The sequence below is a fragment of the Hibiscus syriacus genome, unplaced genomic scaffold, assembly GCF_006381635.1.
Source record: "Hibiscus syriacus cultivar Baekdansim isolate YM2019G1 unplaced genomic scaffold, ASM638163v2 tig00112800_pilon, whole genome shotgun sequence".
In the NCBI taxonomy this organism is placed as follows: domain Eukaryota; kingdom Viridiplantae; phylum Streptophyta; class Magnoliopsida; order Malvales; family Malvaceae; genus Hibiscus; species Hibiscus syriacus.
Window position 1 is genome coordinate 139,492 of NW_024063403.1, and position 12,194 is coordinate 151,685.

General features: G+C 35.0%; 2 protein-coding genes across 3 annotated transcripts; both read right to left on the reverse strand.

Annotated features, from left to right (window-relative positions):
• Positions 1–806: 806 nt before the first annotated feature.
• On the reverse strand, positions 807–2,274 carry LOC120183629 (codeine O-demethylase-like). The gene is made up of 4 exons (XM_039188302.1): positions 1,996–2,274; positions 1,652–1,899; positions 1,236–1,563; positions 807–1,138 (listed from the first exon to the last, which is right to left on the reverse strand). The coding sequence occupies exons 1-4, from the start codon at positions 2,236–2,238 to the stop codon at positions 896–898; spliced, it is 1,062 nt and encodes a 353-aa protein (XP_039044233.1). The 5' UTR covers positions 2,239–2,274; the 3' UTR covers positions 807–895.
• Positions 2,275–3,331: 1,057 nt separating this feature from the next.
• On the reverse strand, positions 3,332–6,186 carry LOC120183625 (heparanase-like protein 3). Of its 2 annotated transcripts, XM_039188299.1 has the most exons (9): positions 5,772–6,186; positions 5,507–5,543; positions 5,237–5,420; positions 5,019–5,167; positions 4,684–4,914; positions 4,419–4,608; positions 4,205–4,330; positions 3,908–4,007; positions 3,332–3,831 (listed from the first exon to the last, which is right to left on the reverse strand). In XM_039188299.1, the coding sequence occupies exons 1-9, from the start codon at positions 6,012–6,014 to the stop codon at positions 3,436–3,438; spliced, it is 1,656 nt and encodes a 551-aa protein (XP_039044230.1). In that variant the 5' UTR covers positions 6,015–6,186; the 3' UTR covers positions 3,332–3,435. The 2 variants fall into 2 exon arrangements, 1 of the variants encoding a protein (XP_039044230.1); XR_005521956.1 differs by lacking the exon at positions 3,332–3,831 and having other exon boundaries at positions 3,952–4,043; positions 4,137–4,330; positions 5,772–6,181.
• Between the last annotated feature and the right edge of the window lie 6,008 nt (positions 6,187–12,194).

Sequence of the window (12,194 nt, forward strand, 5' to 3'; positions counted from 1 at the left end):
TTTTTCCCTTTGTTGTAAACGTCGCAATTACTGGTTTTTTACCGGGAAGAAAATATTCTATGCACCATTGCAGTCGATTCTGGTTTTTTGTTCTCGGCTATACTCTGTGTTGCTAAAAAAACAAATTCAGCCCCATTAATCTTCATCTCTTCTTGTCTCCTCGCTTTTAATTAGCATCATTCTGATGGATACAATGTGTACATGCATATATTTATGTATGTTTCTATATTTTTGTTAATCAGTTATATCATTCTGATACTGATTTGGCAATGTTACTTTTTTCTCGTGAAGGATTTAATTTTACTCGAGTCTCCTGCTGCTGACTGTGGAACGAGAGGTCCACCTGCCTTCATGCATGCCATTGTAGCTGCAAAAGTCGAGGTTTCTTTTTTCTTGTTAATCTATTTCTAATGAACTCTGTGGGGGCGAATGATGCCCCAACAAGAGGTTCTGTTTCTGAATAAATAGAAGGAAATCGTAGTCTAGGAAACGAACACAAGCACTGAGATGCAGAGCATTAGGAGAAGAAGAATTGTCGGAAGTCGCATCAGTAACGGATTGTAATAATGAAATAAACGATGGTGATCTCATTCCAATCGAGCCGTAGCTCCAGGATGCGATGTTTGGCGGATATTGTTGGTAGCCCCAGGAGCTGTACAAAACAATGTTCCACGCTTCCTTGTGATTATCATAATAAGATAGATCTACTGAACTGATTTAGCTGATGGATTAGTAATCACCATTGTATCATAAATTCATAATAAGCCTTAATTAAGTTATATTCGAAACAAGAGAACAGTACACTAGAACTAGATATATAGCATTCTTGCAGATGAAGGTACTCCTCAAAGGGGAGCATCAGAATCTGATTCAGGGCTTTAATCCTTGTATGATCCTATGCATGAAATTTTACTTCCTCAAGTGCCACTTTGCCTTTCTGAAAGCACTCATAGTTAAAAGAAGCATAATTTTTCACATTCCTGTATAATCTTGGCCTGTTATCATCTATCAAGGCTTCCACAGGTCCTATCTCGTTCTCAGGCTCCGCCTCGTTAAACATTGCCACGGATATCCTCAGCTTGTCCGCGTTCGTGACCACCCTGTGCACCGGGCTCTTGAATACCCCATTACTCATTATCTTCATCGATTAATACATATGGGAAAAATTCGATTACTTCTTTGGTCATATTTTTGGATATGCAAAAGTTATTTGACTCAAACCATTAATAGTTTACCTGCATTTGGTCACCAAGGTTGACAACAAGAGCATGGGGAATGACGGGAACTGTGATCCATCTCTCATCTTTGACAATTTGAAGGCCTTCGACTTCTTCGTCTTGCAATAAGACCGTCACACCGGATCTATCCGAATGAGGCTTGACACCAAGAACTTTGTCCGGTTTTGAACAAGGTGGATAGAAGTTGAACCTAACTTGCATTACCTGGTTGCCTCCGAACTGACCCGAGAAGCTATTCTCTTCTAAGTCGAGTGATTTTGCCATGGCCTTAAATAGAAGATCCATCATTTGCTTTAGCTTGATGGAATACTCATGCAAGACCTCTCTGCAAGAACTCGATTCAGTTTACGGTTCATAAAAGTACAAATTATCACAACTCACAAACTACAAGACTGCAATAGTTGTTCTTGTACCTGAAACCATCTGGCTTTTCAGGCCAGAGATTGACCTTTCTTTGGTTTTCAGGCAATACCTTGAGGAACAAGCGAGTGTTCCAGTCAAGAACTTGCTTGTCCGAGATCACCAGATCATGGCCATAACCCTCGACTCCGTTAGCTTCCCTGGAGTATTTCAGCTTCTCTTCCTGTGGGAGCCCAAAAAATTGTTTTGCAACTCGACGGACGTCGTCGATAAATGAACTCGACATCTCATGGCCAATAGCCTGATTGACACAACACAATTTCAAGAGAAGATATGGTAAATGGGAACAACTGATCCGTGTTTTGAAGATAGTAGTGTTTTGAAGATAGTATAGAACCTGGAAACACCCTCCTGATTCGAGAGCCAATCTGAGTTTTTCCAGTTCATCTTTCGAAGACAGCAGAAAACGAAGATCGATGATCGGAACTGAGACGGTCGACAAAAGATAGGAAGAATCCGTCCCTCCTGAACTGCTGTTTTTGACATGAAATTCTGAGGGTGGCTCATCACCATTCACGGACATCTCTTGAACACTCTTAGACAATGGAACCCCATCAAAGAAAAGCGACTTGCCTGCCATGTTCGCTCTCAAAGAAATGAGAATCCTCGGACTGCAGCTTTATAATTGGCGTGGTATTCTGTGACACGCAGTGGTTAGGGGCAGGGATTCAAATAGCGGTCCGCTACTGTAATTGTCCGCTATATAGTGGTAGTGGTGTCGTCCGAAACCGTTATTGCATGACCACTATATCCGCAATCACTTTAATCAAAATAAACGCGACCACAACTGCACTTTAAATCTCTGGTTAGGGTTGAGCAAAATTCGATTCAATTTAAAAATCGATCTTTTCAACTTGACTCCAAAAAAAAAAAACTCGTCTCGACTTGAAATTTTTTTAAATTCGAGTCGAATTATAAAATAGAACTCGAATAGTTCAAAATTTTAAATAGAGTTTAAGTTATAAAATAAATTTATTAATTCAAAATATATTTATTCGACTCTATCAAACACACACCCTTATCGGTGGTTATGTCGTATTGTCGTCTGGACTGTTATCCCTGGATTCTTTGCGCCTTCACTGTCAAACCAATTCATGGAAAGAAACATGATGAATTTACCCATGACGTTAGGCCCACACTGCCATTGCCAGGTTTTCTTCAAACTTCAAACTACTTGAATTATACTAAAAGACATTAATTATTGACGGTTTAAAACGGAAACAAGGAAATCTTATTTATAAATTCATCATGTTTCTTTCCATGAATTGGTTTGATAGTAAAGGTGCAAAGAATCCAGGGATAACAGTCCAGGCGACAATACGACATAACCACCTATAAGAGTGTGTATTTGATCGAGTCGAATAAAATTTTTTCGGGTTAACGAATTTTATTTTATAACTTAAAGACGTTAAGTTTTTTTAACGGCGTGTATTAAAATGAAATGAAAATTAAATATTATGTATGATTTTGAAAAAAAAATATTAAAAATTAAGTATTAAAACGGATCAAAACTAATAATCTGTGTACTAAATATGTAGTTTACCCAATAATCATTAGTTTTGAGCTTTTGACAATAAGATCTTGATGTGAAGTTAACCGGCCATGGATGCAATCAACCGTAGCGGTGTAGCAACATGCTTGGAGTTCATGTCAAAAGAATTATGCTTAAGCCAATCTTCTTATACTTTGTATGTGAGCCTGTTTTCTTCCTATGAATAAAAATGGTACAATTGCAATGTGTTTTTCTTATTTGATTGGGAACCGGTTTTGGTTCTCTTTAGAGTCGCACCTTGCAAGCAGGGAGCATAACATCCGGCAGGTGGATGAACACAATGGATAAAGGAGCAACCGTTATCGGCTTCGTCGAGTTTACGTGAAAAGGCTCCAGTGGTGGTATGATCCCTGATGAATCCACACTTAAATTGTTTCCATTCAGTAGCATGGTTTGGCTTTGTATGTTTCCATCTGCTGGTGTTAGATGGTATTCCTCTCTTCCGATTTCGGCATCGGCCACTTGAGGAAGCTGGACGATCGTCTTTTCAAACGACATGTGTTGGTTGTGCAAAGTCCGAGATCCGTGTTTGTGTCGAAAGGCGTTTGTATTGTTGAATTCAAGTTTAACCCGGACAGTCGTGCTCCTGTCAAGGTTGATCAATAGTAGCATGATGCCTTCCTGTAAGATGGGAAGCATTGGTCATATACCAAGAATGAGAAGAGAACCTGCTGCATGATTGTGATATGAGACTTACCGATTGTTTTGCGCAGTGAGTGTACGAGCGTATCTTTTTCGTCCCGGCAAAGCTCGTGTACAGAACATTTCTTCCCATCAATCGGTGCCAAAGAAGAGCGCTGCAACGGAGAAAGCACATGATCATGCATACAGGGCTCGGATAAGATGAGGTAGATTCTCTAATAAGACAAAATCATGAATATCTCATGCTCAACCTCAGATTTCGATGTGAAATGGAGAAATCGATAGGTTGATCCAGTTCTTTAAGGCATAAATGAAGTCTAGAAAGGGTATCCATCTGTTTCAGAGAAATAACCTGTAGTAGTCTGGATTCGGTACAAAGGTCTTGGTGTCTAGTAAACCATAATTTCCGCCAATTAACGATTGTCTACAGTATGTTTTTGTATCATACTTCGCTGCCATGCCGAGCTGATCTAAATACCTGCATTACATGTCCGAGATAAGATCACTTACAAATCAATCACAGCAAAACAGCTTGGTTTCTTGATAGCAGGTCGTTGTCACATTACCAGAAACTGAACACAAATGCATTTGTAACAAGATTATGGCCACTATTATAAGCTCCTCCCGCCTCGCCCACCCATGCAGTTCCTGAAGTCGGAGAACTCTTGATAATGTCTTGGAGGCCACTGAATGCTCCGACGATATTATCGAGAACGGAAGGATTAAGTATCTTTTCAACCAGGTGGGTATCAACTCCTATGTCAGAAGAATATGATCGTCAGGATTAGAGCCTCCTATCGATTCCTACGTACAAGACGGAGTACATAATACCTGGTCCGAGATTGTATATGTGGTGAGTGACCACATCTAAAGATGCGGTTGTTTTATCGATAAATTCTTTGAACCAGTCTGTGTCAAAGAACCCACCAGGTGCTATGACTAAAGGCTTGGAATCAACGTCCTTGTATATCTTTTGCACTATACTTTTTAGAGCCGCTGCATCGGCCGCATACTGATTCGCCGTGATCCTAGTTCCAACCCCATTCCCGGACAATTCGTTTCCTGACAAGCAGAAGATAACAAACACATGTAGCTACCATCTATCACGAACCATCTTCCGTCTAATCTATCAATGAAATTTCAGAAACATGTTCATCATCATCTACCTAACTCCCAGCCATAGATGTTGTAGTTCTTTTCGACAGTGTAACGAATAAAAGATTCGGCATTGGTGTAGTTCCAAGGTCCTATAGCCGGACCACCAGCCTTTATAGACCGTCCGGCAAGAGCATTTAGTCCGAAAATAATCTTAGCCCTGAATTGTAAAACATTAGCTCAAGAAATATAAAGGGCAGAAAGAAAGAAAAATGTTATTTTTATTTACCCTGATTTTGCAAAGAAGTCATTAAGCTCATCCCATCTTTCCAAGGGTAAACATCCTTCAGTGAAACCAAACATCTCAGAAGGTTTCTTAACAAATGCAGTACAGGGCTTCCTATTGTCATCTGTACCATATGTGAGCTTGTCTTGCAATGAGCCCCCTAATCTAATCTTCAATGGTGAAAAAGCTGAACCATGAAGGGACTAATAAATAAGTCAAATCCAACATTTTGTTATCAAAATCACCCATCAAAAAAGGAAATGGACGACTTACCTTTCACGGCATTCAACAATATCTTATTGCTAAGGTCCTGCAATAGGAAAAGAAATATCAGCAACCACGTTTGAGCTGGGAAATAAACTTTCCAGATTGAACAGATTTGGTTTAAGTATCAAAATGCATCATTAAAGTAGAAAATGCAAGTTCTTGTTTAGCAGAAGGAAACCCTGATTTCCCAAAAATAAGACCAGAAGAAGAAGAAGATTATTAGCATAGTAAAGCAAATCAATTCCATTGCAACAAGGACCGAGTGGCTAACCAGATTGAGCAGTCCAGCAAGACCCCAACTGCATGTCCCATAATCACATTTCTCAGGAGGCCACCAATCCAAAGTAGCACACACAAAGTCATCATCTATTGTCCCAATGGGAGCTTTCCCATCAACATAAACAGTGCCTTCAACAGCAGCAGCATCCCCTGTAGCAGCTTTTGAGCTTACCGAAAGCAAGCTGCAGCTTAATAAACCAAAACAAAAACCCATTTTCCAAATCTGAAAACCCATCTTTGCGTTCGACTGAAAAACGAAAAAGAAAAAGGATGAAAGTTCAGATCTTGAAACCCTTTAATGTGATTCTATAAACAGGCAAGATTGCCATGAAGCTGCTTAAGATATGAACTTTATATCAGCGTCTATAACACTAAGAAAGTGAGGTATAAATGCAAACAGAGAGGTAGATTAAATATGTTCTTTAATGGAAGTTGGAGGGATAAGATGAGGTTGTCATTTTCATTAGTTCTGTTGGCAACTTAGAATGAATTGAGGTTTGTTACAGAAAAGGAATCATTTTTTTGGGCCCTTTGCTTTTCTTGAAAGAACAGCGATGATGCTCTTACCAATCGAATAGAAACAAGATGCATGTGGAGAGTTTGGGGCCTACAAGGAAGCCGAAATCTGTAATTTCTTAACGTCAAAAAGACTCCCTTCCCGAAGAACAGAAAAATCTGTGTCGTATTTTATCTCTTTTTTCTTATATCTATGTGATTCTTGTGTCGGCACCGATTAATGTGCATTTCGCTGTAAAATTTAATTACTTTATTTATTTTAAGAGTATTTAAATTATTAATTTTGATATGTTTTAATATATAAATTTTTATTTTTTTTAAAATCATGCATAACGTTTGGTTTTTATTTTATTTGAGTATTCTCGTTAAAAATTTAACGTTAAGTTTTAAAAATTTAGGTATTAAAATGGATAAAATCGATAGTTTAGATATTAAATGTGTTAAATTTTTAACGGTGAGTACTAAAATTAAATATTTGGTATGATTTTGAGAAATTTTGAAAGTTTAGATACTAAAATGAACTAAAACTGATAGTTTAGATACTAAACACATAATTTACCCTTCTATTTTTTCACTTACATATTATTAATTGATTAATAGTTTAGATACTAAAATAAACTAAAACTAATAGTTTAGATACTAAATACTTAATTTATCCTTTTATTTTTTTCGCTTGTGAATTATTTTAGACATCTAATCTCCTGTTTTTCTTTATTTTAATGGATCTTCCTATTTTGATACCAACATAATGAAAATTTGTCTTTTTCATAAAATATCTCTCTTGTCTTATATAAATTTTGATCTTATTCTTTTTAATATTTTTTAAAGATTGATTTTGCTGTTACATTCAGTTGTGTATAGGTCAGGTTGAGTTGGGTTTTTGGTCCATCTGACTCGACTTAAGAGTAAAGAATCCTCTATTCGAGATCTGACTCAACCCGATCAAAATAAGATTTTGCTTGATCCGAACATGACCCGACCAACCTGAAATAATAATAAAAATATTATTAATATTCAATAAAAATAATGACTTAATTGAAAAAAATAATATATAGATGAATATTATTGTAATTATTCTTAAATATATAAGGTAAAATTATATATATTTTTCGAGTCGGGTCGGGTTAAATATTTTCATACTAAATTCAAACTCAATCCGAGCCTGATTTTTTTATAAAAAAAACTCGATCCGATTTCAGGTCTAATGCATATCCCTGAATATATGCTTATTTTCTTTAATATCAATTTTTGTTGTATCCAATGCAGTTCTAGAAAGATGATCTTAAACTCTTCGATCACGTTTGAAAGTATATTTTTTTTATAAATCCACGGTAAATATAAAATAATATTTGTTTAAATATTTTTGATTATTTTTTAATAAATTATTAATATTTAATTTATTGATCGATTAATTCAGATTAAGTACTGTAAAGACGATGGCGACCTTTCTAATTCAGTTTAGGGTTTGAACCTCTAACCTTAATTAAGAGATCTAGTATCTCATTTCACTATATCAACTGGTTATTGTTAAAGACCCTCAATTATCTGATGATGAATGTTTATGTTTTTATATACGATGTTCTAACTCGAGACTTTAAGGAACAAAAACAATTTCTTAATTTGAGAATTTTGTTTTAGAGTAGTTATCATTATGTAATTTTGTTTTACTTAAATGAAATTTTATTTTTTTAAAAAATTAAAATATATCAAATTACATTCTAAATGTAAAAGACTTTATTATACTAGTTTAACCTTTAAAGCATAATATTTTTTAAAAAAATGGTTTCATATAAATAAGATATACTTTCATAAATAAATTTAAATAATAAATTTGTATGAGATTCAAATTATTTATTCGTGTAAAATTAGTTGAATCTACATATAATTGCTCTAAATAATTCTATCCTTATTGTGGGGTCAATATTGACACATAAATTAATTAAAAAAACATATTAAAAGATTGGATAAACTATTTTTTTTTAATTTAACGTTAAATTTTGAACAAGTACTAAAATGAAATAAAAATTAAAGTTTTTAAAGACGGGATGTTAAAATAAAACAAAAACTAAACTTATGCATCGTTTTGAAAAAATTGAAAGTTTACGTACTAAAATAACGGATCAAAACTAAAAATTTACGTACTAAACACATAATTTACCCTAAACGAGTGATGCGTTAATGTTGAATATGGTGCTTGACATGAGTTTTAGCTTTGCATGTGAAGAAACATAGGTCAGCACCGTGCACTGCTTAAAAATCCTGGATAGAAAATTATTCACTTAGGGCGTTTTTATCCAAAAATCACCTAACTATTTAATTATTACCTATCAGGCACCTATCGTCATAATTTTACTGATCTAAAACTCTTTGTGACGGCGTGAAAAAATACGCGAATCATCATCTGCGTCTTTCTAGGGTTCGTTTGAGTTGACGCCACGTAAGGATAAAGCGTGGATCACCATCCGTGTTTTCCTGGGATTTTGACACTCGGCAAAGGCGAGGATTATCATATGTGTCTTCTATTATTTTCTTGAATTATTGAGTACTCTATCATTACCCGAAATATGCAAATCACCCACTCCTCCCCTATAAATAGCATCGTTAATAAACATAAAACCACAACAAAATTTAATTTCATATTTTTCCTTTTATAATTTTCCTCTATCAAGCTTAGTAAATTTTGTTATAGTTCTTAAAATGTAAAATTATTTTTTATTATATTATTTTCATTTTAAATTTAATTATTAGATTAAATTTTTTATACTAATAATTTTTATTTTCTTTTGTGCGGGTATAAAATGGAAGGTGGGATCAAATCTCGATATATTTTTCCCTAGACGATAATAATGTTAAATTGTGTTATTAAATTTACTGTGAAAATTTTTAAATGTTTTAGCATTAGTTTATTTTTAAGTTATTTTTGCTTCTATAATTTTTCTTTATCAAGCTTAGTAGATTTTGTTATAGTTCTTAAAATATAAAATTATTTTTTATTATATTATTGTCATTTTAAATTTAATTATTAGATTACATTTTTTGTACTAATAATTTTATTTTATTTTGTGCGGGTATAAAATAGAAGGTGGGGTCAAATCTCAAGATATTTTCCTGAGACAGTAACAATGTTTTGTGAAATTTTTTAAATGTTTTAGCATTAGTTTATTTTTAAGTTCGTATATTATTTATTTAATTAGGCGTATTTAATCTATTGTTTTTGCAGATAAAAAACTCTCAATCTTTCAAACTCTAAAAATTATATGTATTTCAACTATTGTTTACTATGATGGAGAAATTAGGGAAGATGGAGCAGGCGTTGTCTTCACATAAAATTATTTTGTCAGAATATCCTTCAATCGAAACATCACTTTTGATGAGTTGATCACTAAAATTTCAAGGAATGTTCATATTGGAAGTACTAGAAGAATGTCTTCACTTCAGTACATATTTCCAACATTAATATTTTCATTAACTTATACAGCGTTCGAACTCTCCAACGATGACGATGTTGTTATGATGGTTGATTCTCATAATCAAAATTCAGACGCCGATACACAGATGTATGTGATATTTGTTGAAGTGTGTGTAGTTCATGGTATGTCATTATGCTCCCACTATGGGCAAGCTCAACAAGTTGATCAAGTTGACAGCCCAACTACAGTAATGTGCAATGATTTTAACGCCATAATGGGAAATCCACATTATGGTACCATCCCATCAAGTTCAATGGGGAAACATTCATTAGCAACTTGTTACGACGTCTAACGAGGTGGCTCCACGAACAATCCGTATGACAACGTCGCTTCCAGTTCAAGGGAAAGGCAATCATCTGCCAATATCTTTGAATTGAATATGGGGATGCCATCGACACAATAATATATTTAGTACACATTTGGCACGATGCCTTCAAGTTTTTGGCAGAGGCATTCAACTGCGAGCTTCTTCGACCTCTATGTCGAGATATCTGTAACACAACACTCAATCCAAAACATGTATGACACGATGCATTCAAGTTCAAGGGGAAGTCATTCAACTAATTGTTGAGATAATCGACATTCGTGTATGAGACAGGTACGGATGGTGCTGAGACTGGACTATTCGTTGAGCCAAAATCATCACATTTCAACATAAACTCTAATGATGATGATTTAGATGAGGTTCCTACAACTATGGTACACACCAAACCTTTAGCACACATGTATAAAGATGACTATGGTGTAATGTACGAGCTAGAATTTACGGATATGTCTAATGTTAGTGACTATGGAATTAACTCATCAGTCAATGATGGTGAGTTATATATCGGAATGTAGTTTCCATCGAAAGAAAAAGAGATAATCGCTATTAAGAATTACAATATTCATAATTTTGTTCACTCCAAAATCGACCGATCCACCATCGAAAAGTATGTCTGCTACTGTGTCCAATATGATAACGGGTGTAATTGGATGGTTCGTGTATCGAAGAGAAAGAGAAAAAAATAACATATGAGAAATAACAGTATACAAAGATCCTCATATATGTTGTGCTAGAGGGATCAGCCAAGACTACCCTAACTTGAACTCCGACATTATCTGCCAAGCCATCATGCTCATGGTCAAAGCAAGCTCCCATATAGCTATTGTTGTGTTGATTTCAAATATACAGTCTCAATACGGGTACATCGTCTCCTACAGGAAAGCATGGAAGGCAAAGCAGAATACCATTAAAAAACTGCACGGTGAGTGTGATTCATCCTACAACGAACTATCAAGTTAGTTTAGGGTAGTGCGCAGACTGAATCTTGGGAAAACAGTGCACTTCGAAACTTTCAATGCATACAACAATGATCGAGTGTTTCGCGATCGATGCCAATTATACCGACTTTTTTGGACTTATCCACAGTACAATAATGTTGTGAAATACTGGAAGTCCGTGGTCTAGATTGATGAGATATTCTTATATGGAAAATATAAGACAATTATACTATTGATAATTCTACTATTGGCAGTTGTTCAAGATGGTAATCGCAATATTCTTCCAGTTGCTTTTGCCCTTGTTGAAGGAGAATATATAGATTCTTGGGTTTTTTTCCTCAAAAACATACGCTTACATGTTGTCACAAGGGAAAAATTTTGTGTCATTTCAGATTGCGAAACTGGGATCAAAGCAACAATGGACTTTTTGGGTCTAATGTGGCAACCACCCTATATCCAATATTGATATTGTGTCTGACATATTGCCACAAACTATTATGGAAAGTTTAATAAGAATGATGAACGCCAATTACTTGTGCGCATGGCTATGTCATATTTCTTAATTTTATTTATGTATATTTTTTTGGGAACTTAACAGTAAGTATTACATAAATCGTTCAGGTTATGAACTACTATTTCAAACGTTTGAGTCTATACTTCAAGAATTGCAAGGGAAAAATGAGCAAGGATACAATTATATCAGCCTCATCAACAAAGAAATGTGGATAAATGCATATGATGGTGGATATCGATATGGACACATGACGACCAACTTAGCTGAGGCTATCAATTCTACCTTAAAGGGGCGTGCTATTTACCAGTTACAACTTTGGTTAAAACGACATATTTTTGTTTGGGAGCACTTTTTGCTAAGCTAGGTGGACAAGCTCAAACTTAGATGAAAAAAGGTCATGTTTATCACCCAATATTAGTTATAGATCTACAAAAAAAAGAATTGTTGCTTCAAATGGAATGTATGTAACTAACTTCTCTCGAACTCATAAATTATTTCGTGTCACAGAAATGACACGACCTCTTCAAGGGATTGAAGCTAACTCGTTCAGAGTTAATCTACAAGACAGGTGGTGTTATTGTGGGTTTTTTCAAGCTCTAAAGTATTCATGCTCCCATGTTATAACAACTTACTCTTATACCCATGAAGACTT

Excerpts from the sequence above, each read along its gene's own strand:
- LOC120183629 (XM_039188302.1), bottom strand. The coding sequence starts at position 2,238 with ATGGCAGGCAAGTCGCTTTTCTTTGATGGGGTTCCATTGTCTAAGAGT. Across the intron at positions 1,564-1,651 it reads GAAAAGCCAGATGGTTTCAG|AGAGGTCTTGCATGAGTATT; the intron begins GTACAAGAACAA and ends GAGTTCTTGCAG. Across the intron at positions 1,139-1,235 it reads ACCTTGGTGACCAAATGCAG|ATAATGAGTAATGGGGTATT; the intron begins GTAAACTATTAA and ends TAATCGATGAAG.
- LOC120183625 (XM_039188299.1), bottom strand. The coding sequence starts at position 6,014 with ATGGGTTTTCAGATTTGGAAAATGGGTTTTTGTTTTGGTTTATTAAGC. Across the intron at positions 5,421-5,506 it reads ATTGTTGAATGCCGTGAAAG|CTTTTTCACCATTGAAGATT; the intron begins GTAAGTCGTCCA and ends TTCATGGTTCAG. Across the intron at positions 5,168-5,236 it reads GACTTCTTTGCAAAATCAGG|GGCTAAGATTATTTTCGGAC; the intron begins GTAAATAAAAAT and ends TTTACAATTCAG.